Source organism: Drosophila ficusphila, unplaced genomic scaffold (assembly GCF_018152265.1).
Source record: "Drosophila ficusphila isolate 14025-0441.05 unplaced genomic scaffold, ASM1815226v1 contig_106, whole genome shotgun sequence".
Classification (NCBI taxonomy): Eukaryota; Metazoa; Arthropoda; class Insecta; order Diptera; family Drosophilidae; genus Drosophila; species Drosophila ficusphila.
In genome coordinates, this window is record NW_025063993.1 from 10,177,689 (window position 1) to 10,205,124 (window position 27,436).

The 27,436-nt window shown below is 43.5% G+C and overlaps 2 protein-coding genes across 2 annotated transcripts in view; both read left to right on the forward strand.

Annotated features, from left to right (window-relative positions):
• Positions 1–27,436, forward strand: part of LOC108096302 (ankyrin-2) — a 64,618-nt gene that overhangs the window by 18,414 nt on the left and 18,768 nt on the right. Inside the window, 5 exon segments of the mRNA XM_043207340.1 lie at positions 583–742; positions 803–1,641; positions 1,766–4,204; positions 4,266–4,364; positions 4,428–4,508. Of these exon segments, the coding sequence (XP_043063275.1) occupies positions 583–742; positions 803–1,641; positions 1,766–4,204; positions 4,266–4,364; positions 4,428–4,508 (3,618 nt within the window).
• The window catches only part of LOC108086977 (microtubule-associated protein futsch-like), a 40,809-nt gene continuing 17,916 nt past the window's right edge, over positions 4,544–27,436 (forward strand). Inside the window, exon 1 of the mRNA XM_043207338.1 lies at positions 4,544–25,954. Coding sequence (XP_043063273.1) covers positions 7,234–25,954 — 18,721 coding nt within the window. The 5' untranslated portion in view covers positions 4,544–7,233. The remainder of the gene's footprint in view (positions 25,955–27,436) is intronic.

Consider the following 27,436-nt stretch of genomic DNA (forward strand, 5'->3'; position numbering starts at 1 on the left):
TCAAGAGAAACCAAAAATTTGTTTTTCCAAAATATTAAGCATGTGTTTCAAAACGGCTTCAAAGTAAGCGCAACAAGTACCCTAGTACTCGTACCTCTGTAAATGCTAAGGCCCTACCAAATTAACCAACTATATGCTTGAAATCAAAGTGCCTCATCAACTCATACTCGTACACTCCAAAATACACACAGCATTTAACAGACGCCACTAAACCTCACCACACTCATGCCATGCCACAGATAATAAAAAGATATTAAATATTTCTAATACCTAATAAACTATATACAATAATACTTTTCAATACTATTCCTATTCCATATAATTGCTTTGTAATTAACACACATTCAATCGTAATTCTCTCTGAACAAGTTTTTTAGTTGAGTTTATGGTTTCGTTTGTGAAATTAGTTCAACCATTTTGGAATTCAATTCAATATTTATCTGCTAATGAGACAACAGTAGAGTTTTTCAAGAGTTTTTACATACATATATGTAGTCTATGCGTAAACCACATTGTTTAGCAATGAGCCCTGCAATTGAACACTTCCGTTTTCCGTCTTCCATCTAACTAATCCATCGCCAGGAGGACCATCCCGTGCTCAATGGGAGGATGTTACCGGTTCTACGCCCCTTACTTTTGTCAACGATTGCGTCTCCTTCACGACCACCGTTTCGGCACGTTTCTGGTTAATGGATTGTCGCAATATATCGGATGCCACCAAAATGGCCACCGAGTTATACAAGTAAGTGGTTGGACTGGGAATTTTTAGAGTTATGTATTAATAAACTCTACTTGTATTTAGGGAAGTTATCCATGTCCCCTTCATCGCCAAGTTTGTGGTGTTCGCTAAGAAGATCGAACCTTTCGAGGCCCGTCTGAGGGTCTTCTGCATGACCGACGATCGTGAGGATAAAACTCTGGAGAAGCATGAGCTCTACACGGAAGTGGCGAAGAGCCGTGATGTTGAGGTACTCGAGGGCAAGCCCCAGTACATCGAAATGGCCGGCAACCTGGTTCCTGTGACCAAATCCGGTGACCAGCTGCAGCTGCAGTTCAAGGCCTTCCGCGAGAATCGTCTGCCATTTACTGTGCGGGTCAAGGATCAGCATGCTGATATTGTGGGCCGCACCTTGTTCATGAAAGAACCAAAGGTGGCCAAGGGTGAGCCTCCACAGCAGCCCATCTGCATCCTGAACATTGTTCTTCCGGAGGCTGTCATTCCGGACTCCACTACCGCCTTCTCAGACCGTGTCACCACCGCTTACAGGACCTCGATGTTCAGCTTGAGCAAACACCAAAATGATCATTACATCGGCGACATCCGCATCGTTGATCTGTCCAATTTGTTGGGTAAAGATTGGATTCAGCTGGCCCCAGAGATTGGCATCAATTCCGAGGAAATCGACGAGATTGTTAACCAAAATACAGATAGCATTGCCAGACAGGCACAGAGCATGATTCGCTTGTATAAGGATAAGCCCAACTACGATATCCAATCGCTAGAGACAGCTCTTAAAAACATTGGACGGGACGACATCATGAAGAAGTGCAAGAGTGGACGACTTTCACATTCGCGAGAGTTCGATGAGACGGACATTATGAAAAACTCGGAGTCCGTGGAGGAATTGGTTCGAAGAGAAAGTAAGTAGAAGTATTTTTTTTAGTTAGCAAGATCCAAGTAGTAAATATGGATCTTTTTAATGGTATTTAGCAACAGTGTTCTGAACGTCTTCCGATTCAATAACCCTTTAAGCTTCTCCCGCAGGCAAGCGAATACAGCAAATCAACGAACGTGAAGAAGTAAAATACTCGGCCGAGGAGAAGGAAGTTGAAGAGTCAGAGTCCGATGAGGAAGCTGCCAAGCGAACGGTGGCTGAACGCCGTGAGAAAATTGTCAAGCGGTTGTCCATGGAGCGGCCAATTTCCGCCTCGACGCAAAAGAGAGAGATCACCCGCGAAATAACAGAAATCAAACGGAAGAGTCTTATCGAAGATAAGAAGGCTCACCACGAGTCCGAGATACTGATGCAACTGCCAGCCGATAATGTAATCATCAAAACAACCACAGTACCAGACCAAGTCATCAAGATGAAAATGGGCAAGATGGACTCCACCGAAGTGAGCAAGACCGACTTCGACAAGGAGCTAACGCATAAATTCAAGACCTCCGGGCGCAGCTCAGAGGAAGAAGACCAGCCATCATCTCCAGACCAGACAGACAAGATTGTACAGGACATCAGTGCAGCTGAGAAGAAGGAGAAAGATGGCGTGTCATTCAGTCGGGTGACAACGATCACCCGCCAAGAGGCTCGTGACATCACCGAGGACTTTCTGGAGACCGAGAAACGTAGCCAATTACCAGCTCATTCTACCACCGCAACAGTTCATGAGAAGTTTGTTGAGGAGGTTAAGGAAAAGACCAGCCCTCTGGCTTCAGTGCCGCAGGAAACCGTTAAAGAGGTCCAGCAAGTCATCAGTGAGGTGACCGAAATTGCCAGCAAAAAGGTTGAAAATATAATTAGCTCTTTTGAGACCAGCAAGCCCGTCGAAGCTGCTGTAATCCTGCCAACACAGGTGTCTACCGAATCAACAAAGGTCAGCGAGACTATTAAACACCTAGAGGATGCCAAATCAGTAACTCTGGAACAAGTGAAGAATGTTCCAGTCGTAGAGAGCTCTAGCATCGAAGAGACAATCGCTGAATTCGAAGCCAAGAAGGTTAAGTATGACTTCCATGGTGGCGAGCCCAAGACTCAAATCCCTAAGTTCACCCGGAAGCCAAGTGATGATTCAATGAAACCCACAGCAGCTCCACGAGCTACAGTTGAGTCCGAGATTGATTCAGTCGTTGATATTAAGTCCGAAAAGCCGATATCGAAGATTCCAGTAAAGACAGTACCAGCCGAAGCTCAAAAGATCGGTGAGGTGGATGCACGAAAAATTACTCAAGACTTTTTGCAGGGGGAGAAGCTAGCCGCCGAGCCCAAAGTAACACCAGCGGCCAGCAAGATTCCAAAAGTGGAACCGAGAAAGTCTGTGGATAAGCAGGTTGATAGGGAGGCAAAGATCCTGGATGATGTTGTGGCCTCGACGGCTACGATTATGACTGCAGGTCTGGGTAGTGATCAGCTTAAGGATAAGCCCGTGGAACAGAAAGAAATTTCTGCCAAGGCTGAAACTGTAAACGAGAAGGTCTCCGAGCTTATCGAAACATTCCACAAGATCGAAGAGAAGGTGGCCAAATCGGAGAAGACTTCAGAGATTTCCAGCAAAGTGGAAGAGCTAGTCAAGATTGAGGATAAGGAGGGTCAACCCAAAAAGGACAAGGTGGCGGAAAAGGTGGCCGAGGTCGTTGAAACATTCCACAAGATCGAGGAGCAGATTACCACCTCCGAAACCCTCAAGCTAACCCACGATTTTCTTAGCATGGAGCAGCAGAGCCAGTTGCCCGGCTTGCCGCAAACTTCCGAAAAGCCCCTGGAATCCAGTTTGACATCCACAAGCGCATCGGAACCGGAGTCAATAGTGACAGTAAAACCCTCACCGCCAGCGAGTAAAATTCCTGTGGTAGAGCCCAGAAAAAGCCTAATTGAGGAAGCTCCAAAGCCTCTGATCGAGACCGAGGTTGTTAATACCACTGAGAAGAAACCCTTGAATGAAAGACAACTTACTGCTGATTTCTTGAGCATGGAGCAACAAACCCAGCTGGTTTCCGAGCCTGCCAAGACTCTGGTCGAGGAGGTGGTGAAGACCGCTGAGCATCTGGTGGAGCTACCCAAGCAGCAAAAACCCCTGAATGAGCGTCAGCTTACAGAGGATTTCCTGATCATGGAACAGCAGACACAACTGACCCCAAAAATCATCAGTATTGATTCCAAACCAGAAGAAAAGCTGATCGATGGCATTGAGGCAGCCGCCCCAGTGGGAGATGGTGCATCGCCTTTCCATACAACTAAGGTGGTCTCCAGTGTAGTTACCCAGGAGCCACAGCTGCTGGCAAGTGAATATGATAGTGACACCTTTGCCAAGCAAGCCACTGTTCCACTAGGTGACATTATCAAAGAGGAGCGACTCACTGCTCCGATTTCTGCCGAACCACGAAAGTCACTGACCGATGCCGAGTTCTGCAAAGAGGTTGGCGAAACAATCACCAAGAAGATGAGCGTGGGCGTAATTGAAATATCTGATGAGCTCAAGAAAATAGGTAAGCTATCATATCGCTGACTTAAAAACACCAATAATATTTGGCCCCATAACTTTATCAGAGAGCGACATTCCACACTCCCAAACTCCTCCACCAACACCGAGTGACGCCAAAACCGACAAGCAGAATGAGGAACCGGAACTAATTAGCTTAGAACGTGGTATGTTGCCTGCCCTGAAGATTTTTTCCACTTCCATAAGTATAAAAACAATATAAATAACAGATTATCTGGGCGACACTGTGACCACTCTGCATACGACCACAGAGTCGACCTTCGAACGCGTTTCTGCCATTACCAAAATTGGTAAGTGCGAGTCTTGAAATGGGTGGCTGCCTCTATGCTCAATTTATATGCAATTTGTAATTGTTATGTAAACTTTCTTTATATTTTTTACGTTTTGCCTTTTTTGGTAAAAGAATATAAATCTGTAATCATTATTTTTGTCCACCTCTTCATTTATATCGATTTTTTTAAAGTTTTGTCACAATCCGTAGTGTTTCTTGAACCGTTTTCAGTTTTATCCCATTCCGTTACTCCCACTATTCTCTGTTCCTTTACATTTCGTCTTGATTTAAATCCAAAGGCTTTTTGTATGCAAAGTACCATTCAACCATTAAACAATTGCGATCTAAGAACTGTTAGTTAGTCAAACTGTATCTTTAAACTCGAACGGCAAACTGCTACTGTGTGTATCTTAATCAAAAAAGTCTGTAAGTGCGGCAGCAAAAAGGCCATAAATTAAAACTAATAATGGATCGCTGAATCCTGAGATAACAAACGAAAAACTAAAGCGCAATGAATGAATGTGAACACGAAATCTCGCAGATACTTACTTCTAGAAATGTTGTTTAGGTTCAGATAATCCAATTACGTTAACACTGACGAAAGGTCGTAGAAACATGTATAATTGCCTGTCTGGCGCCGTTCTACGCAGTGTATGCATAACATTCGGTGGTGTCAATGTCAGTGGGCCAGTCAATCAATATATCGAGCCACGAATCGATACAATAACTTATTATTACTAAAAGACTTGCCGATCGTGATACTTTTCCGTTAACCACAAAAAGCCTATTAGTCCATTAGCCCTCGAAAGACTTTCACAGTTAATAGAATTTCCCACTGGTTCTTTATATAATTTGTGGCTGTTCAATCCTCCGCAAGGTGGTGAGAACGCCGACTCTTGCGCACTTATGTCATAGGTTCAGGGGGCAGCTAGCTTGCTAATGCAGAGCGGTGGCGTATACTTAATTTAATTTGCTTCTGGCATTCTTGCAGTACAGTGATAAACGCGCCTTCGTGCAGATTTAGTCACGGTTTTGAATTCCCCAAGTTCGCGCAATCCAAAACATTTACAGAACGCGTCTTTCTGTTCAAAGAAGCAAATCAAAAACTCTTGTTTCAATTTACAAGACTAATAATTTTGTAAAAAAGTGGACTGTGTTGTTTGTGATCGTGGTTCATTCAATGCGCAGCGGAATAAACTGTTTCAATAAGCTAAACCGAGCTTTAAAGTAAATTTAAGTCTATTATATTTTAATGGTAAGTTCTGATTTATAATTGCAATCAATTTGAAAAGTTGCCACAATTATAGGAAATATGTTTATACATCTATGATGGGTATCGTTTTCAGATAGGTCTCTTTTATTGTTGTCCTTTCAACTCTTATGGTATAACAATTACGTTTGCAATTTTAAACAAATATTTAAGCAATTGAGTTTATGTTTTCAACTACCGCAAGCTACATCTTAAATAATTCGATTTGTGTTTAACCTATGTAATAACCCTGTTACTATACTCGTACTTAACCGTCCATAGATGTAATCTATGGATAAGCCAATTCATATTACCTACAATACTACTTATATTAACATTCGTTTAGCAATTACTAAGGTTTTTTTCATTAAGATAAACACTTTTGGCATACTTTTGAATTTCCGAAATTAAAAAAAAAATTGAAACCTCACCCGTATTGGGATCAGCAAGGAGCTGGGTGACCACCAGTCGTCTTTCTGTCTCCATATGAGGATTCACCGAAGAACACTCCAATAAACCACCATGGCCTTCAGTTTGCAATGTTTATGTTTGATTTGTTTCTCGCAAATAATTATCTCTTCAGTTGCTTTTCGTAACTTTATCAATCCTTGACGAAAAAGCATATTCTTACCATATATATAATAATATTGAACTGTAACTGAATGTTAAGTCGAGCCACATCAAGATCTCACTGTAGCATCTTAATATAGTGTATAGCATTTTAGACTCGTATTCGTACCCTTTGTCATAGTTTGCGATTTTAAAAGCCAACAGCAACAATTATATAGCCACACCATATAGTCAACATTTGATTTGTTTGCACCCAGACCCACCAACCCAGCGCGCTTCTTGTCATTAGTTGTTTATTGAAAGCATTTAATATTGTACGAGTATGTGACATATGATGTCGTGGTTTGTTGTTTAACTTGCAATATCAGCTTATTTTGCTTTCTGATTTTGTAATCAACATAAACATTGCTTAAATATTTGCAAAACCAAAATATGCAAACGTAATCAGCTCAGCTCAAGAACTTGACTCGAAGCATTGAATTTTGTGCAGCATCCAAGCAAGCAGAAATGGTCCCAATAATCCACGACCTCATATGCAGCGTACTTATGAGACCTAATGCTGCTCAGCTCAGCTTAGCCAAACTAAAAGTTTGGTTTGGTTCAGCTAAGCTCCTTCTGACATCTGTTAATTGCGAAACAGATATTTTGATTTCGCTTCTCAATTAAATACTAAAGCATAAGCATTAAGTGCATGTTTGTGCCTACTGCTGGGTTTTGGGCGTAAAGCTTGTAGTAAAAATATATGCATATATATTTACTTACTTGTAAGTACATATGTCTGTAATACTGCAAGTCAATTGCACTGTGTACATAGACTAACCCACTCTAAGGAACATACGATTTTATTTTTTATTGGTGTTAACTGTGTTTCTATTGTCATGTTTTCTACTCTACTTCTACCAAACCATATTTTGCCATCCCCGGAATGCCTCAAACAGAGCACTTCAGTGTTCATAGTGTAAAACCCGAAACCTTTACAAAAACCGATGAACCTGATAAGCTGCTTCATAGTATGGTAGCTCTTCCCGATATTCAGAAATTGTACTCACAAGACACTACCTCATTTACAGAAATGAGTACAAGTAGTCAAACACCGAAGATGACAACAACGACGACCCTGACAGCACAAATAGATCGCACCAAAGTAGACTTGACTATTCCAGAGCAAGATCAGTTGAAGAAGGAGCTGAAAGAAAAGCCATCAGTAGATGTTAATGCAGACGCAGAGAAAACTGCCAGTGATAGAGAGTATTTAGAGCACATTATGGGCTGTGGCGATGTCAGACGCGAGATAATGCGCTTGGAAAGCAGTGGAAGCACTGAATCATTGGAGTCAATTGGCAAGCAACCCACTCTGATTCCAAAATATATAGGCGAAAATGTGCCAGTGGTGCGACAGGTGGTGCAGAGCATAGAGGATAAGATCTGCAGTACAGCGGTGTCGGCCATTCCATTTGCCGTGCAGAAAAGGCAGCCAAACGAAGATATTAAGGAATCTGATGTAGTAGAGCTAGAAAAGCAAATACTAACGCCAGCCGACTTGGCCCTGGAAAAGTTAATTAAGTGTGAATTACCCGTTGAGGTAGTTAAGCTTTCACCCATCGAAGCCATGGAGAATGTGGGTCTTGGCCTAAAAGAGATTGAGGAAGAAGTTTGTGAAAAAGTTTGTGAGAAGCGCAAGGCTTTTGTAGTGGCTGAAGACTTATGTGAAACAGAAAAGACTTTAACAGAACAGGTAATAGATTTAAATAGGCAAGTAGAACAGGTACCTGGAAAGATTTTAACTGAAACTGTTGAAAAGCACTTAGACTTAGAAGATATGGATAGAACTGAGACATTACCAAAGGTGAGGGAAGTTGTGCAAGACATTGAACGCAGATACCCCATAGCAAGCCTAGAGGCCAAACCCTTTAGTCCACGAAAACGAGTAATCCTAGACCGTAAGGCAGACGTTTTATCCATAGAGCAGCAAATTTTAAGCGATGCCGATCTTATTTTAGATGGTTTGGGCTCTAAGCGTTTACCAGAGCAAAAGGTACACTCTCCCGTTTCTTCTGCAGAAAAGCCAAGCAGCAGTACAGAAAATCTCGAAGACGTATGTGAAAAGAAATGCTCAAAGCGCACAATCTCAGATATGGCAAAGGTCTTTGAAAGGCAACAAGAAGCGGAAACTTCTCCATTTACAAAAGATGACAAATCTGCAACGGCAATGTTTCTGGAACATGAAATCAATGACGTCGTTATTACAAAGGGAGTTAAGGAATTTAGGGCAAAGAGTATTTTACATGAAGATCTAACAGGGATTGCCGATAGTCAAATTAGATTTTTAACAGAATGTGATAAACAAGAATTTCCAACAGAATTTATTAAAGACACAAAAGTCGTAGAGTTTCCAAAAATTGCACATACCCTCGAGCGATTACATTCCATTTCGAAAACTGACATTGCGGATACTAGGCAGTTTGTCCACGTAGCTAATATACACGAAGCGAAAATGGATAAGCTGGTTGAGCATAGATCACAGGTAACAGCACTAAAAGGTAACCAAAACTTAGAAAAAGATATACACGTAAAGTTTCCTACTAACGATACATCAGACGAGCTGCAAACGAGCTTGGTCTCCAAGACCGTCGTTTCAATGACTGATAACACACAAAATAGGTTTCCGTCTGAAATGAATACTAATTTAGATAAAGTGAAAGTTGAAAGTGATAGCGATGAAGAGCTGGATAATCTCAGAAAAGCAAGCAAACTAAAGCATTTATCGAAAATCGAGGACAGGTATATTCTTGATGCAACTAAAGTTGTCCAAGCGACACAAAAATCAGAACTAACAAAATTCCCAGCTGAGTCAGTAAAACCCAGCAGAATGCAGTATTCGGACGATGAAAATGATGAGCAGTTTGAAATCTCAAAGCCCCAAGACAAACTTATTAGTCAGCCAGCTCCTTTGGTAGCTCCTTCAATCAGTGCTGGGGATAAATCTCCCGTTAAGCCTGATGAAAAACCAAAGTCGGTCGAGCTCAAAGACGATAAGATCCCAACAGAGCTAGACAAACCCAAGTCAAAGATTGAGTCAGTTAAACCCAGTCCCCTACAGTATTCGGACGATGAGAGCGATGATGAGGAAGAAGTTCCGAAGCCTCAAGACAAGCCTGTTGGAGTAATTCCTTTCACTGGTGCTCCTGATAAATCTCCTCTCAAAGAAGATACAAAGCCTAGGGAAGTTATTTCTTTCAAAGCAGAAGAAAGTTCAACAACAATTCAAACCAACATCAAATCCGTAAGCACCATTGTAGATTCAGTAGATAGCCAGGCCAGCAAACCATTTGATCCGTTTGCAAGCTTAAAAGACGAACAGGTCCCAGCCAAGCAAGAAGACAAGCCCAAGTCACCAGCTGAGTCAGTGAAACCAACCCCAACGCAGTATTCTGACGATGAAAGTGATGGGGAGTTTGGAATCTCAAAGCCCCAAGACAAACTTATTAGTCAGCCAGCTCCTTTGGTAGCTCCTTTAATCAGTGCTGGGGATAAATCTCCCGTTAAGCCTGATGAAAAACCAAAGTCGGTCGAGCTCAAAGACGATAAGATCCCAACAGAGCTAGACAAACCCAAGGCAACAATTGAGTCAGTTAAACCCAGTCCCCTACAGTATTCGGACGATGAGAGCGATGATGAGGAAGAAGTTCCGAAGCCCCAAGACAAGCCTGTTGGTGTAATTCCTTTCACTGGTGCTCCTGATAAATCTCCTCTCAAAGAAGATACAAAGCCTAGGGAAGTTATTTCTTTCAAAGCAGAAGAAAGTTCAACAACAATTCAAACCAAAATCAAATCCGTAAGCACCATTGTAGATTCAATAGATAGCCAGGCCAGCAAACCATTTGATCCGTTTGCAAGCATAAAAGACGAACAGGTCCCATCCAAGCAAGAAGACAAGCCCAAGTCACCAGCTGAGTCAGTGAAACCAACCCCAACACAGTATTCTGACGATGAAAGTGATGAGGAGTTTGGAATTTCAAAGCCCCAAGACAAACCTATTAGTCAGCCAGCTCCTTTGGTAGCTCCTTCAATCAGTGCTGGGGATAAATCTCCCGTTAAGCCTGATGAAAAACCAAAGATGGTCGAGCTCAAAGACGATAAGATCCCAACAGAGCTAGATAAACCCAAGTCAACAATTGAGTCAGTTAAACCCAGTCCCCTACAGTATTCGGACGATGAGAGCGATGATGAGGAAGAAGTTCCGAAGCCCCAAGACAAGCCTGTTGGTGTAATTCCTTTCACTGGTGCTCCTTATAAATCTCCTCTCAAAGAAGATACAAAGCCTAGGGAAGTTATTTCTTTCAAAGCAGAAGAAAGTTCAACAACAATTCAAACCAAAATCAAATCCGTAAGCACCATTGTAGATTCAGTAGATAGCCAGGCCAGCAAACCATTTGATCCGTTTGCAAGCTTAAAAGACGAACAGGTCCCAGCCAAGCAAGAAGACAAGCCCAAGTCACCAGCTGAGTCAGTGAAACCAACCCCAACGCAGTATTCTGACGATGAAAGTGATGGGGAGTTTGGAATTTCAAAGCCCCAAGACAAACCTATTAGTCAGCCAGCTCCTTTGGTAGCTCCTTCAATCAGTGCTGCGGATAAATCTCCCGTTAAGCCTGATGAAAAACCAAAGTCGGTCGAGCTCAAAGACGATAAGATCCCAACAGAGCTAGACAAACCCAAGGCAACAATTGAGTCAGTTAAACCCAGTCCCCTACAGTATTCGGACGATGAGAGCGATGATGAGGAAGAAGTTCCGAAGCCCCAAGACAAGCCTGTTGGTGTAATTCCTTTCACTGGTGCTCCTGATAAATCTCCTCTCAAAGAAGATACAAAGCCTAGGGAAGTTATTTCTTTCAAAGCAGAAGAAAGTTCAACAACAATTCAAACCAAAATCAAATCCGTAAGCACCATTGTAGATTCAATAGATAGCCAGGCCAGCAAACCATTTGATCCGTTTGCAAGCATAAAAGACGAACAGGTCCCATCCAAGCAAGAAGACAAGCCCAAGTCACCAGCTGAGTCAGTGAAACCAACCCCAACACAGTATTCTGACGATGAAAGTGATGAGGAGTTTGGAATTTCAAAGCCCCAAGACAAACCTATTAGTCAGCCAGCTCCTTTGGTAGCTCCTTCAATCAGTGCTGGGGATAAATCTCCCGTTAAGCCTGATGAAAAACCAAAGATGGTCGAGCTCAAAGACGATAAGATCCCAACAGAGCTAGATAAACCCAAGTCAACAATTGAGTCAGTTAAACCCAGTCCCCTACAGTATTCGGACGATGAGAGCGATGATGAGGAAGAAGTTCCGAAGCCCCAAGACAAGCCTGTTGGTGTAATTCCTTTCACTGGTGCTCCTTATAAATCTCCTCTCAAAGAAGATACAAAGCCTAGGGAAGTTATTTCTTTCAAAGCAGAAGAAAGTTCAACAACAATTCAAACCAAAATCAAATCCGTAAGCAATATTGTAGATTCAGTAGATAGCCAGGCCAGAAAACCATTTGATCCGTTTGCAAGCTTAAAAGACGAACAGGTCCCAGCCAAGCAAGAAGACAAGCCCAAGTCACCAGCTGAGTCAGTGAAACCAACCCCAACGCAGTATTCTGACGATGAAAGTGATGGGGAGTTTGGAATTTCAAAGCCCCAAGACAAACCTATTAGTCAGCCAGCTCCTTTGGTAGCTCCTTCAATCAGTGCTGGGGATAAATCTCCCGTTAAGCCTGATGAAAAACCAAAGATGGTCGAGCTCAAAGACGATAAGATCCCAACAGAGCTAGATAAACCCAAGTCAACAATTGAGTCAGTTAAACCCAGTCCCCTACAGTATTCGGACGATGAGAGCGATGATGAGGAAGAAGTTCCAAAGCCCCAAGACAAGCCTGTTGGTGTAATTCCTTTCACTGGTGCTCCTTATAAATCTCCTCTCAAAGAAGATACAAAGCCTAGGGAAGTTATTTCTTTCAAAGCAGAAGAAAGTTCAACAACAATTCAAACCAAAATCAAATCCGTAAGCAATATTGTAGATTCAGTAGATAGCCAGGCCAGCAAACCATTTGATCCGTTTGCAAGCTTAAAAGACGAACAGGTCCCAGCCAAGCAAGAAGACAAGCCCAAGTCACCAGCTGAGTCAGTGAAACCAACCCCAACGCAGTATTCTGACGATGAAAGTGATGGGGAGTTTGGAATTTCAAAGCCCCAAGACAAACCTATTAGTCAGCCAGCTCCTTTGGTAGCTCCTTCAATCAGTGCTGGGGATAAATCTCCCGTTAAGCCTGATGAAAAACCAAAGTCGGTCGAGCTCAAAGACGATAAGATCCCAACAGAGCTAGACAAACCCAAGTCAACAATTGAGTCAGTTAAACCCAGTCCCCTACAGTATTCGGACGATGAGAGCGATAATGAGGAAGAAGTTCCAAAGCCCCAAGACAAGCGTGTTGGTATAATTCCTTTCACTGGTGCTCCTGATAAATATCCTCTCAAAGAAGATACAAAGCCTAGGGAAGTTATTTCTTTCAAAGCAGAAGAAAGTTCAACCACAATTCAAACCAACATCAAATCTGTAAGCACCATTGTAGATTCAGTAGATAACCAGGCCAGCAAACCATTTGAATCGTTTGCAAGCTTAAAAGACGAACAGGTCCAAACCAAGCAAGCAGACAAGCCCAAGTCACCAGCTAAGACAGTGAAACCAACCTCAACGCGGTATTCTGACGATGAAAGTGATGAGGAGTTTGGAATTTCAAAGCCCCAAGACAAACCTATTAGTCAGCCAGCTCCTTTGGTAGCTCCTTCAATCAATGCTGGGGATAAATCTCCCGTTAAGCCTGATGAAAAACCAAAGTCGATCGAGCTCAAAGACGATAAGATCCCAACAGAGCTAGACAAACCCAAGTCAATAATTGAGTCAGTTAAACCCAGTCCCCAACAGTATTCGGACGATGAGAGCGATGATGAGGAAGAAGTTCCAAAGCCCCAAGACAAGCCTGTTGGTGTAATTCCTTTCACTGGTGCTCCTGATAAATCTCCTTTTAAAAAAGATACAAAGCCTAGGGAAGTTATTTCTTTCAAAGCAGAAGAAAGTTCAACCACAATTCAAACCAACATCAAATCTGTAAGCACCATTGTAGATTCAGTAGATAGCCAGGCCAGCAAACCATTTGATCCGTTTGCAAGCATAAAAGACGAACAGGTCCCATCCAAGCAAGAAGACAAGCCCAAGTCACCAGCTGAGTCAGTGAAACCAACCCCAACGCAGTATTCTGACGATGAAAGTGATGAGGAGTTTGGAATTTCAAAGCCCCAAGACAAACCTATTAGTCAGCCAGCTCCTTTGGTAGCTCCTTCAATCAGTGCTGGGGATAAATCTCCCGTTAAGCCTGATGAAAAACCAAAGTCGGTCGAGCTCAAAGACGATAAGATCCCAACAGAGCTAGACAAACCCAAGTCAACAATTGAGTCAGTTAAACCCAGTCCCCTACAGTATTCGGACGATGAGAGCGATGATGAGGAAGAAGTTCCGAAGCCTCAAGACAAGCCTGTTGGAGTAATTCCTTTCACTGGTGCTCCTGATAACTCTCCTCTCAAAGAAGATACAAAGCCTAGGGAAGTTATTTCTTTCAAAGCAGAAGAAAGTTCAACAACAATTCAAACCAACATCAAATCTGTAAGCACCATTGTAGATTCAGTAGATAGCCAGGCCAGCAAACCATTTGATCCGTTTGCAAGCTTAAAAGACGAACAGGTCCCAACCAAACAAGAAGACAAGCCCAAGTCGCCAGCTGAGTCAGTGAAACCAACCCCAACGCAGTATTCTGACGATGAAAGTGATGAGGAGTTTGGAATTTCAAAGCCCCAAGACAAACCTGTTAGTCAGCCAGCTCCTTTGGTAGCTCCTTCAATCAGTGCTGGGGATAAATCTCCCGTTAAGCCTGATGAAAAACCAAAGTCGGTCGAGCTCAAAGACGATAAGATCCCAACAGAGCTAGACAAACCCAAGTTAACAATTGAGTCAGTAAAACCCAGTCCCCTACAGTATTCGGACGATGAGAGCGATGATGAGGATGAAGTTCCGAAGCCCCAAGACAAGCCTGTTGGAGTAATTCCTTTCACTGGTGCTCCTGATAAATCTCCTCTCAAAGAAGATACAAAGCCTAGGGAAGTTATTTCTTTCAAAGCAGAAGAAAGTTCAACCACAATTCAAACCAACATCAAATCCGTAAGCACTATTGTAGATTCAGTAGATAGCCAGGCCAGCAAACCATTTGATCCGTTTGCAAGCGTAAAAGACGAACAGGTCCCAACCAAGCAAGAAGACAAGCCCAAGTCACCAGCTGAGTCAGTGAAACCAACCTCAACGCAGCATTCTGACGATGAAAGTGATGAGGAGGATGGAATTTCAAAGCCCCACGACAAACCTGTTAGTCAGCCAGCTCCTTTGGTAGCTCCTTCAATCAGTGCTGGGGATAAATCTCCCGTTAAGCCTGATGAGAAACCAAAGTCGGTCGAGCTCAAAGACGATAAGATCCCAACAGAGCTAGACAAACCCAAGTCAACAATTGAGTCAGTAAAACCCAGTCCCCTACAGCATTCGGACGATGAGAGCGATAATGAGGAAGAAGTTCCAAAGCCCCACGACAAGCCTGTTGGAGTAATTCCTTTCACTGGTGCTCCTGATAAATCTCCTCTCAAAGAAGATACAAAGCCTAGGGAAGTTATTTCTTTCAAAGCAGAAGAAAGTTCAACAACAATTCAAACAAAAATCAAATCCGTAAGCACCATTGTAGATTCAGTAGATAGCCAGGCCAGCAAACCATTTGATCCGTTTGCAAGCGTAAAAGACGAACAGGTCCCAACCAAGCAAGAAGACAAGCCCAAGTCACCAGCTGAGTCAGTGAAACCAACCCCAACGCAGTATTCTGACGATGAAAGTGATGAGGAGCTTGGAATTTCAAAGCCCCAAGACAAACCTGTTAGTCAGCCAGCTCCTTTCGTAGCTCCTTCAATCAGTGCTGGGGATAAATCTCCCGTTAAGCCTGATGAAAAACCAAAGTCGGTCGAGCTCAAAGACGATAAGATCCCAACAGAGCTAGACAAACCCAAGTCAACAATTGAGTCAGTTAAACCCAGTCCCCTACAGTATTCGGACGATGAGAGCGATGATGAGGATGAAGTTCCGAAGCCCCAAGACAAGCCTGTTGGAGAAATTCCTTTCACTGGTGCTCCTGATAAATCTCCTCTTAAAGAAGATACAAAGCCTAGGGAAGTTATTTCTTTCAAAGCAGAAGAAAGTTCAACAACAATTCAAACCAACATCAAATCTGTAAGCACCATTGTAGATTCAGTAGATAGCCAGGCCAGCAAGCCATTTGATCCGTTTGCAAGCGTAAAAGACGAACAGGTCCCAACCAAGCAAGAAGACAAGCCCAAGTCACCAGCTGAGTCAGTGAAACCAACCCCAACGCAGTATTCTGACGATGAAAGTGATGGGGAGTTTGGAATTTCAAAGCCCCAAGACAAACCTATTAGTCAGCCAGCTCCTTTGGTAGCTCCTTCAATCAGTTCTGGGGATAAATCTCCCGTTAAGCCTGATGAAAAACCAAAGTCGGTCGAGCTCAAAGACGATAAGATCCCAACAGAGCTAGATAAACCCAAGTCAACAATTGAGTCAGTTAAACCCAGTCCCCTACAGTATTCGGACGATGAGAGCGATGATGAGGAAGAAGTTCCAAAGCCCCAAGACAAGCCTGTTGGTGTAATTCCTTTCACTGGTGCTCCTGATAAATCTCCTCTCAAAGAAGATACAAAGCCTAGGGAAGTTATTTCTTTCAAAGCAGAAGAAAGTTCAACCACAATTCAAACCAACATGAAATCCGTAAGCACCATTGTAGATTCATTAGATAGCCAGGCCAGCAAACCATTTGATCCGTTTGCAAGCGTAAAAGACGATCAGGTCCCAACCAAGCAAGAAGACAAGCCCAAGTCACCAGCTGAGTCAGTGAAACCAACCCCAATGCAGTATTCTGACGATGAAAGTGATGAGGAGTTTGAAATTTCAAAGCCCCAAGACAAACCTTTTAGTCAGCCAGCTCCTTTGGTAGCTCCTTTAATCAGTGCTGGGGATAAATCTCCCGTTAAGCCTAATGAAAAACCAAAGTCGGTCGAGCTCAAAGACGATAAGATCCCAACAGAGCTAGACAAACCCAAGTCAACAATTGAGTCAGTTAAACCCAGTCCCCTACAGTATTCCGACGATGAGAGCGATGATGAGGAAGAAGTTCCAAAGCCCCAAGACAAGCCTGTTGGTGTAATTCCTTTCACTGGTGCTCCTGATAAATCTCCTCTCAAAGAAGTTACAAAGCCTAGGGAAGTTATTTCTTTCAAAGCAGAAGAAAGTTCAACCACAATTCAAACCAACATCAAATCTGTAAGCACCATTGTAGATTCAGTAGATAGCCAGGCCAGCAAACCATTTGATCCGTTTGCAAGCATAAAAGACGAACAGGTCCCAACCAAGCAAGAAGACAAGCCCAAGTCACCAGCTGAGTCAGTGAAACCTAGCCCAACTCAGTATTCGGACGATGAAAGTGATGAGGAGTTTGGAATTTCAAAGCCCCACGACAAACCTGTTAGTCAGCCAGCTCCTTTGGTAGCTCCTTTAATCAGTGCTGGGGATAAATCTCCCGTTAAGCCTAATGAAAAACCAAAGTCGGTCGAGCTCAAAGACGATAAGATCCCAACAGAGCTAGACAAACCCAAGTCAACAATTGAGTCAGTTAAACCCAGTCCCCTACAGTATTCGGACGATGAGAGCGATGATGAGGAAGAAGTTCCAAAGCCCCAAGACAAGCCTGTTGGTGTAATTCCTTTCACTGGTGCTCCTGATAAATCTCCTCTCAAAGAAGATACAAAGCCTAGGGAAGTTATTTCTTTCAAAGCAGAAGAAAGTTCAACCACAATTCAAACCAACATCAAATCTGTAAGCACCATTGTAGATTCAGTAGATAGCCAGGCCAGCAAACCATTTGATCCGTTTGCAAGCATAAAAGACGAACAGGTCCCATCCAAGCAAGAAGACAAGCCCAAGTCACCAGCTGAGTCAGTGAAACCTAGCCCAACTCAGTATTCGGACGATGAAAGTGATGAGGAGTTTGGAATTTCAAAGCCCCAAGACAAACCTGTTAGTCAGCCAGCTCCTTTGGTAGCTCCTTCAATCAATGCTGGGGATAAATCTCCTGTTAAGCCTGATGAAGAACCAAAGTCGGTCGAGCTCAAAGACGATAAGATCCCAACAGAGCTAGACAAACCCAAGTCAACAATTGAGTCAGTTAAACCCAGTCCCCTACAGTATTCGGACGATGAGAGCGATGATGAGGAAGAAGTTCCAAAGCCCCAAGACAAGCCTGTTGGTGTAATTCCTTTCACTGGTGCTCCTGATAAATCTCCTCTCAAAGAAGATACAAAGCCTAGGGAAGTTATTTCTTTCAAAGCAGAAGAAAGTTCAACCACAATTCAAACCAACATCAAATCTGTAAGCACCATTGTAGATTCAGTAGATAGCCAGGCCAGCAAACCATTTGATCCGTTTGCAAGCATAAAAGACGAACAGGTCCCATCCAAGCAAGAAGACAAGCCCAAGTCACCAGCTGAGTCAGTGAAACCTAGCCCAACTCAGTATTCGGACGATGAAAGTGATGAGGAGTTTGGAATTTCAAAGCCCCAAGACAAACCTGTTAGTCAGCCAGCTCCTTTGGTAGCTCCTTTAATCAGTGCTGGGGATAAATCTCCCGTTAAGCCTAATGAAAAACCAAAGTCGGTCGAGCTCAAAGACGATAAGATCCCAACAGAGCTAGACAAACCCAAGTCAACAATTGAGTCAGTTAAACCCAGTCCCCTACAGTATTCGGACGATGAGAGCGATGATGAGGAAGAAGTTCCAAAGCCCCAAGACAAGCCTGTTGGTGTAATTCCTTTCACTGGTGCTCCTGATAAATCTCCTCTCAAAGAAGATACAAAGCCTAGGGAAGTTATTTCTTTCAAAGCAGAAGAAAGTTCAACCACAATTCAAACCAACATCAAATCTGTAAGCACCATTGTAGATTCAGTAGATAGCCAGGCCAGCAAACCATTTGATCCGTTTGCAAGCATAAAAGACGAACAGGTCCCATCCAAGCAAGAAGACAAGCCCAAGTCACCAGCTGAGTCAGTGAAACCTAGCCCAACTCAGTATTCGGACGATGAAAGTGATGAGGAGTTTGGAATTTCAAAGCCCCAAGACAAACCTATTAGTCAGCCAGCTCCTTTGGTAGCTCCTTCAATCAATGCTGGGGATAAATCTCCTGTTAAGCCTGATGAAGAACCAAAGTCGGTCGAGCTCAAAGACGATAAGATCCCAACAGAGCTAGACAAACCCAAGTCAACAATTGAGTCAGTTAAACCCAGTCCCCTACAGTATTCGGACGATGAGAGCGATGATGAGGAAGAAGTTCCAAAGCCCCAAGACAAGCCTGTTGGTGTAATTCCTTTCACTGGTGCTCCTGATAAATCTCCTCTCAAAGAAGATACAAAGCCTAGGGAAGTTATTTCTTTCAAAGCAGAAGAAAGTTCAACCACAATTCAAACCAAAGTCAAATCCGTAAGCACCATTGTAGATTCAGTAGATAGCCAGGCCAGCAAACCATTTGATCCGTTTGCAAGCATAAAAGACGAACAGGTCCCATCCAAGCAAGAAGACAAGCCCAAGTCACCAGCTGAGTCAGTGAAACCTAGCCCAACTCAGTATTCGGACGATGAAAGTGATGAGGAGTTTGGAATTTCAAAGCCCCAAGACAAACCTATTAGTCAGCCAGCTCCTTTGGTAGCTCCTTCAATCAATGCTGGGGATAAATCTCCTGTTAAGCCTGATGAAGAACCAAAGTCGGTCGAGCTCAAAGACGATAAGATCCCAACAGAGCTAGACAAACCCAAGTCAACAATTGAGTCAGTTACACCCAGTCCCCTACAGTACTCGGGCGATGAGAGCGATGATGAGGAAGAAGTTCCAAAGCCCCAATACAAGCCTGTTGGTGTAATTCCTTTCACTGGTGCTCCTGATAAATCTCCTCTCAAAGAAGATACAAAGCCTAGGGAAGTTATTTCTTTCAAAGCAGAAGAAAGTTCAACCACAATTCAAACCAACATCAAATCTGTAAGCACCATTGTAGATTCAGTAGATAGCCAGGCCAGCAAACCATTTGATCCGTTTGCAAGCATAAAAGACGAACAGGTCCCATCCAAGCAAGAAGACAAGCCCAAGTCACCAGCTGAGTCAGTGAAACCTAGCCCAACTCAGTATTCGGACGATGAAAGTGATGAGGAGTTTGGAATTTCAAAGCCCCAAGACAAACCTATTAGTCAGCCAGCTCCTTTGGTAGCTCCTTCAATCAATGCTGGGGATAAATCTCCTGTTAAGCCTGATGAAGAACCAAAGTCGGTCGAGCTCAAAGACGATAAGATCCCAACAGAGCTAGACAAACCCAAGTCAACAATTGAGTCAGTTAAACCCAGTCCCCTACAGTATTCGGACGATGAGAGCGATGATGAGGAAGAAGTTCCAAAGCCCCAAGACAAGCCTGTTGGTGTAATTCCTTTCACTGGTGCTCCTGATAAATCTCCTCTCAAAGAAGACACAAAGCCTAGGGAAGTTATTTCTTTCAAAGCAGAAGAAAGTTCAACAACAATTCAAACCAACATCAAATCTGTAAGCACCATTGTAGATTCAGTAGATAGCCAGGCCAGCAAACCATTTGATCCGTTTGCAAGCATAAAAGACGAACAGGTCCCATCCAAGCAAGAAGACAAGCCCAAGTCACCAGCTGAGTCAGTGAAACCTAGCCCAACTCAGTATTCGGACGATGAAAGTGATGAGGAGTTTGGAATTTCAAAGCCCCAAGACAAACCTATTAGTCAGCCAGCTCCTTTGGTAGCTCCTTCAATCAATGCTGGGGATAAATCTCCTGTTAAGCCTGATGAAGAACCAAAGTCGGTCGAGCTCAAAGACGATAAGATCCCAACAGAGCTAGACAAACCCAAGTCAACAATTGAGTCAGTTACACCCAGTCCCCTACAGTACTCGGGCGATGAGAGCGATGATGAGGAAGAAGTTCCAAAGCCCCAAGACAAGCCTGTTGGTGTAATTCCTTTCACTGGTGCTCCTGATAAATCTCCTCTCAAAGAAGATACAAAGCCTAGGGAAGTTATTTCTTTCAAAGCAGAAGAAAGTTCAACCACAATTCAAACCAACATCAAATCTGTAAGCACCATTGTAGATTCAGTAGATAGCCAGGCCAGCAAACCATTTGATCCGTTTGCAAGCATAAAAGACGAACAGGTCCCATCCAAGCAAGAAGACAAGCCCAAGTCACCAGCTGAGTCAGTGAAACCTAGCCCAACTCAGTATTCGGACGATGAAAGTGATGAGGAGTTTGGAATTTCAAAGCCCCAAGACAAACCTATTAGTCAGCCAGCTCCTTTGGTAGCTCCTTCGATCAATGCTGGGGATAAATCTCCTGTTAAGCCTGATGAAGAACCAAAGTCGGTCGAGCTCAAAGACGATAAGATCCCAACAGAGCTAGACAAAAACAAGTCAACAATTGAGTCAGTTAAACCCAGTCCCCTACAGTATTCGGACGATGAGAGCGATGATGAGGAAGAAGTTCCAAAGCCCCAAGACAAGCCTGTTGGTGTAATTCCTTTCACTGGTGCTCCTGATAAATCTCCTCTCAAAGAAGACACAAAGCCTAGGGAAGTTATTTCTTTCAAAGCAGAAGAAAGTTCAACAACAATTCAAACCAACATCAAATCTGTAAGCACCATTGTAGATTCAGTAGATAGCCAGGCCAGCAAACCATTTGATCCGTTTGCAAGCATAAAAGACGAACAGGTCCCATCCAAGCAAGAAGACAAGCCCAAGTCACCAGCTGAGTCAGTGAAACCAACCCCAACGCAGTATTCTGACGATGAAAGTGATGAGGAGTTTGGAATTTCAAAGCCCCAAGACAAACCTATTAGTCAGCCAGCTCCTTTGGTAGCTCCTTCAATCAGTGCTGGGGATAAATCTCCCGTTAAGCCTGATGAAAAACCAAAGTCGGTCGAGCTCAAAGATGATAAGATCCCAACAGAGCTAGATAAACCCAAGTCAACAATTGAGTCAGTTAAACCCAGTCCTCTACAGTATTCGGACGATGAGAGCGATAATGAGGAAGAAGTTCCGAAGCCCCAAGACAAGCCTGTTGGTATAATTCCTTTCACTGGTGCTCCTGATAAATCTCCTCTCAAAGAAGTTACAAAGCCTAGGGAAGTTATTTCTTTCAAAGCAGAAGAAAGTTCAACAACAATTCAAACCAACATGAAATCCGTAAGCACCATTGTAGATTCAGTAGATAGCCAGGCCACCAAACCATTTGATCCGCTTGCAAGCATAAAAGACGAACAGGTCCCATCCAAGCAAGAAGACAAGCCCAAGTCACCAGCTGAGTCAGTGAAACCAACCCCAACGCAGTATTCTGACGATGAAAGTGATGAGGAGTTTGGAATTTCAAAGCCCCAAGACAAACCTATTAGTCAGCCAGCTCCTTTGGTAGCTCCTTCAATCAGTGCTGGGGATAAATCTCCCGTTAAGCCTGATGAAAAGCCAAAGTCGGTCGAGCTCAAAGACGATAAGATCCCAACAGAGCTAGACAAACCCAAGTCAACAATTGAGTCAGTTAAACCCAGTCCCCTACAGTATTCGGACGATGAGAGCGATGATGAGGAAGAAGTTCCAAAGCCCCAAGACAAGCCAGTTGGTGTAATTCCTTTCACTGGTGCTCCTGATAAATCTCCTCTCAAAGAAGATACAAAGCCTAGGGAAGTTATTTCTTTCAAAGCAGAAGAAAGTTCAACAACAATTCAAACCAACATCAAATCCGTAAGCACCATTGTAGATTCAGTAGATAGCCAGGCCAGCAAACCATTTGATCCGTTTGCAAGCATAAAAGACGAACAGGTCCCATCCAAGCAAGAAGACAAGCCCAAGTCACCAGCTGAGTCAGTGAAACCTAGCCCAACTCAGTATTCTGACGATGAAAGTGATGAGGAGTTTGGAATTTCAAAGCCCCAAGACAAACCTATTAGTCAGCCAGCTCCTTTGGTAGCTCCTTCAATCAGTGCTGGGGATAAATCTCCCGTTAAGCCTGATGAAAAACCAAAGTCGGTCGAGCTCAAAGACGATAAGATCCCAACAGAGCTAGACAAACCCAAGTCAACAATTGAGTCAGTTAAACCCAGTCCCCTACAGTATTCGGACGATGAGAGCGATGATGAGGAAGAAGTTCCAAAGCCCCAAGACAAGCCTGTTGGTGTAATTCCTTTCACTGGTGCTCCTGATAAATCTCCTCTCAAAGAAGTTACAAAGCCTAGGGAAGTTATTTCTTTCAAAGCAGAAGAAAGTTCAACCACAATTCAAACCAACATCAAATCTGTAAGCACCATTGTAGATTCAGTAGATAGCCAGGCCAGCAAACCATTTGATCCGTTTGCAAGCATAAAAGACGAACAGGTCCCATCCAAGCAAGAAGACAAGCCCAAGTCACCAGCTGAGTCAGTGAAACCAACCCCAACGCAGTATTCTGACGATGAAAGCGATGAGGAGTTTGGAATTTCAAAGCCCCAAGACAAACCTATTAGTCAGCCAGCTCCTTTGGTAGCTCCTTCAATCAGTGCTGGGGATAAATCTCCCGTTAAGCCTGATGAAAAACCAAAGTCGGTCGAGCTCAAAGACGATAAGATCCCAACAGAGCTAGACAAACCCAAGTCAACAATTGAGTCAGTTAAACCCAGTCCCCTACAGCACTCGGACGATGAGAGCGATGATGAGGAAGAAGTTCAAAAGCCCCAAGACAAGCCAGTTGGTGTAATTCCTTTCACTGGTGCTCCTGATAAATCTCCTCTCAAAGAAGATACAAAGCCTAGGGAAGTTATTTCTTTCAAAGCAGAAGAAAGTTCAACAACAATTCAAACCAAAGTCAAATCCGTAAGCACCATTGTAGATTCAGTAGATAGCCAGGCCAGCAAACCATTTGATCCGTTTGCAAGCATAAAAGACAAACAGGTCCCAACCAAGCAAGAAGACAAGCCCAAGTCACCAGCTGAGTCAGTGAAACCAACCCCAACGCAGTATTCTGACGATGAAAGTGATGAGGAGTTTGGAATTTCAAAGCCCCAAGACAAACCTATTAGTCAGCCAGCTCCTTTGGTAGCTCCTTCAATCAGTGCTGGGGATAAATCTCCCGTTAAGCCTGATGAAAAACCAAAGTCGGTCGAGCTCAAAGACGATAAGATCCCAACAGAGCTAGACAAACCCAAGTCAACAATTGAGTCAGTTAAACCCAGTCCCCTACAGCACTCGGACGATGAGAGCGATGATGAGGAAGAAGTTCAAAAGCCCCAAGACAAGCCAGTTGGTGTAATTCCTTTCACTGGTGCTCCTGATAAATCTCCTCTCAAAGAAGATACAAAGCCTAGGGAAGTTATTTCTTTCAAAGCAGAAGAAAGTTCAACAACAATTCAAACCAAAGTCAAATCCGTAAGCACCATTGTAGATTCAGTAGATAGCCAGGCCAGCAAACCATTTGATCCGTTTGCAAGCATAAAAGACAAACAGGTCCCAACCAAGCAAGAAGACAAGCCCAAGTCACCAGCTGAGTCAGTGAAACCAACCCCAACGCAGTATTCTGACGATGAAAGTGATGAGGAGTTTGGAATTTCAAAGCCCCAAGACAAACCTATTAGTCAGCCAGCTCCTTTGGTAGCTCCTTCAATCAGTGCTGGGGATAAATCTCCCGTTAAGCCTGATGAAAAACCAAAGTCGGTCGAGCTCAAAGACGATAAGATCCCAACAGAGCTAGACAAACCCAAGTCAACAATTGAGTCAGTTAAACCCAGTCCCCTACAGTACTCGGACGATGAGAGCGATGATGAGGAAGAAGTTCAAAAGCCCCAAGACAAGCCAGTTGGTGTAATTCCTTTCACTGGTGCTCCTGATAAATCTCCTCTCAAAGAAGTTACAAAGCCTAGGGAAGTTATTTCTTTCAAAGCAGAAGAAAGTTCAACAACAATTCAAACCAACATCAAATCCGTAAGCACCATTGTAGATTCAGTAGATAGCCAGGCCAGCAAACCATTTGATCCGTTTGCAAGCATAAAAGACGAACAGGTCCCAACCAAGCAAGAAGACAAGCCCAAGTCACCAGCTGAGTCAGTGAAACCTAGCCCAACTCAGTATTCGGACGATGAAAGTGATGAGGAGTTTGGAATTTCAAAGCCCCAAGACAACCCTATTAGTCAGCCAGCTCCTTTGGTAGCTCCTTCAATCAGTGCTGGGGATAAATCTCCCGTTAAGCCTGATGAAAAACCAAAGTTGGTCGAGCTCAAAGACGATAAGATCCCAACTGAGCTAGATAAACCCAAGTCAACAATTGAGTCAGTTAAACCCAGTCCCCTACAGTATTCGGACGATGAGAGCGATGATGAGGAAGAAGTTCCAAAGCCCCAAGACAAGCCTGTTGGTGTAATTCCTTTCACTGGTGCTCCTGATAAATCTCCTCTCAAAGAAGATACAAAGCCTAGGGAAGTTATTTCTTTCAAAGCAGAAGAAAGTTCAACAACAATTCAAACCAAAGTCAAATCCGTAAGCACCATTGTAGATTCAGTAGATAGCCAGGCCAGCAAACCATTTGATCCGTTTGCAAGCATAAAAGACGAACAGGTCCCAACCAAGCAAGAAGACAAGCCCAAGTCACCAGCTGAGTCAGTGAAACCTAGCCCAACTCAGTATTCGGACGATGAAAGTGATGAGGAGTTTGGAATTTCAAAGCCCCAAGACAACCCTATTAGTCAGCCAGCTCCTTTGGTAGCTCCTTCAATCAGTGCTGGGGATAAATCTCCCGTTAAGCCTGATGAAAAACCAAAGTTGGTCGAGCTCAAAGACGATAAGATCCCAACTGAGCTAGATAAACCCAAGTCAACAATTGAGTCAGTTAAACCCAGTCCCCTACAGTATTCGGACGATGAGAGCGATGATGAGAAAGAAGTTCCAAAGCCCCAAGACAAGCCTGTTGGTGTAATTCCTTTCACTGGTGCTCCTGATAAATCTCCTCTCAAAGAAGACACAAAGCCTAGGGAAGTTATTTCTTTCAAAGCAGAAGAAAGTTCAACAACAATTCAAACCAACATCAAATCTGTAAGCACCATTGTAGATTCAGTAGATAGCCAGGCCAGCAAACCATTTGATCCGTTTGCAAGCATAAAAGACGAACAGGTCCCAACCAAGCAAGAAGACAAGCCCAAGTCACCAGCTGAGTCAGTGAAACCTAGCCCAACTCAGTATTCGGACGATGAAAGTGATGAGGAGTTTGGAATTTCAAAACCCCAAGACAAACCTATTAGTCAGCCAGCTCCTTTGGTAGCTCCTTCAATCAGTGCTGGGGATAAATCTCCCATTAAGCCTGATGAAAAACCAAAGTCGGTCGAGCTCAAAGACGATAAGATCCCAACAGAGCTAGACAAACCCAAGTCAACAATTGAGTCAGTTAAACCCAGTCCCCTACAGTATTCGGACGATGAGAGCGATGATGAGGAAGAAGCCGAGAAGTCGGTCGAGCTCAAAGACGATAAGATCCCAACAGAGCTAGACAAACCCAAGTCAACAATTGAGTCAGTTAAACCCAGTCCCCTACAGTATTCGGACGATGAGAGCGATGATGAGGAAGAAGTTCCAAAGCCCCAAGACAAGCCTGTTCGTGTAATTCCTTTCACTGGTGCTCCTGATAAATCTTCTCTCAAAGAAGACACAAAGCCTAGGGAAGTTATTTCTTTCAAAGCAGAAGAAAGTTCAACAACAATTCAAACCAACATCAAATCTGTAAGCACCATTGTAGATTCAGTAGATAGCCAGGCCAGCAAACCATTTGATCCGTTTGCAAGCATAAAAGACGAACAGGTCCCAACCAAGCAAGAAGACAAGCCCAAGTCACCAGCTGAGTCAGTGAAACCTAGCCCAACTCAGTATTCGGACGATGAAAGTGATGAGGAGTTTGGAATTTCAAAACCCCAAGACAAACCTATTAGTCAGCCAGCTCCTTTGGTAGCTCCTTCAATCAGTGCTGGGGATAAATCTCCCATTAAGCCTGATGAAAAACCAAAGTCGGTCGAGCTCAAAGACGATAAGATCCCAACAGAGCTAGACAAACCCAAGTCAACAATTGAGTCAGTTAAACCCAGTCCCCTACAGTATTCGGACGATGAGAGCGATGATGAGGAAGAAGTTCCAAAGCCCCAAGACAAGCCTGTTGGTGTAATTCCTTTCACTGGTGCTCCTGATAAATCTCCTCTCAAAGAAGATACAAAGCCTAGGGAAGTTATTTCTTTCAAAGCAGAAGAAAGTTCAACAACAATTCAAACCAAAGTCAAATCCGTAAGCACCATTGTAGATTCAGTAGATAGCCAGGCCAGCAAACCATTTGATCCGTTTGCAAGCTTAAAAGACGAACAGGTCCCAGCCAAGCAAGAAGACAAGCCCAAGTCACCAGCTGAGTCAGTGAAACCTAGCCCAACGCAGTATTCTGACGATGAAAGTGATGAGGAGTTTGTAATTTCAAAGCCCCAAGACACACCTATTAGTCAGCCAGCTCCTTTGGTAGCTCCTTCAATCAGTGCTGGGGATAAATCTCCCGTTAAGCCTGATGAAAAACCAAAGTCGGTCGAGCTGAAAGACGATAAGATCCCAACAGAGCTAGATAAACCCAAGTCAACAATTGAGTCAGTTAAGCCCAGTCCCCTACAGTATTCGGACGATGAGAGCGATGATGAGGAAGAAGTACCGAAGCCCCAAGACAAGCCTGTTGGAGTAATTCCTTTCACTGGTGCTCCTGATAAATCTCCTCTCAAAGAGGATACAAAGCCTAAGGAAGTTTTTTCTTTCAAAGCAGAAGAAAGTTCAACAACAATTCAAACCAACATCAAATCTGTAACCATTGTAGATTCAGTAGATAGCCAGGCCAGCAAACCATTTGATCCGT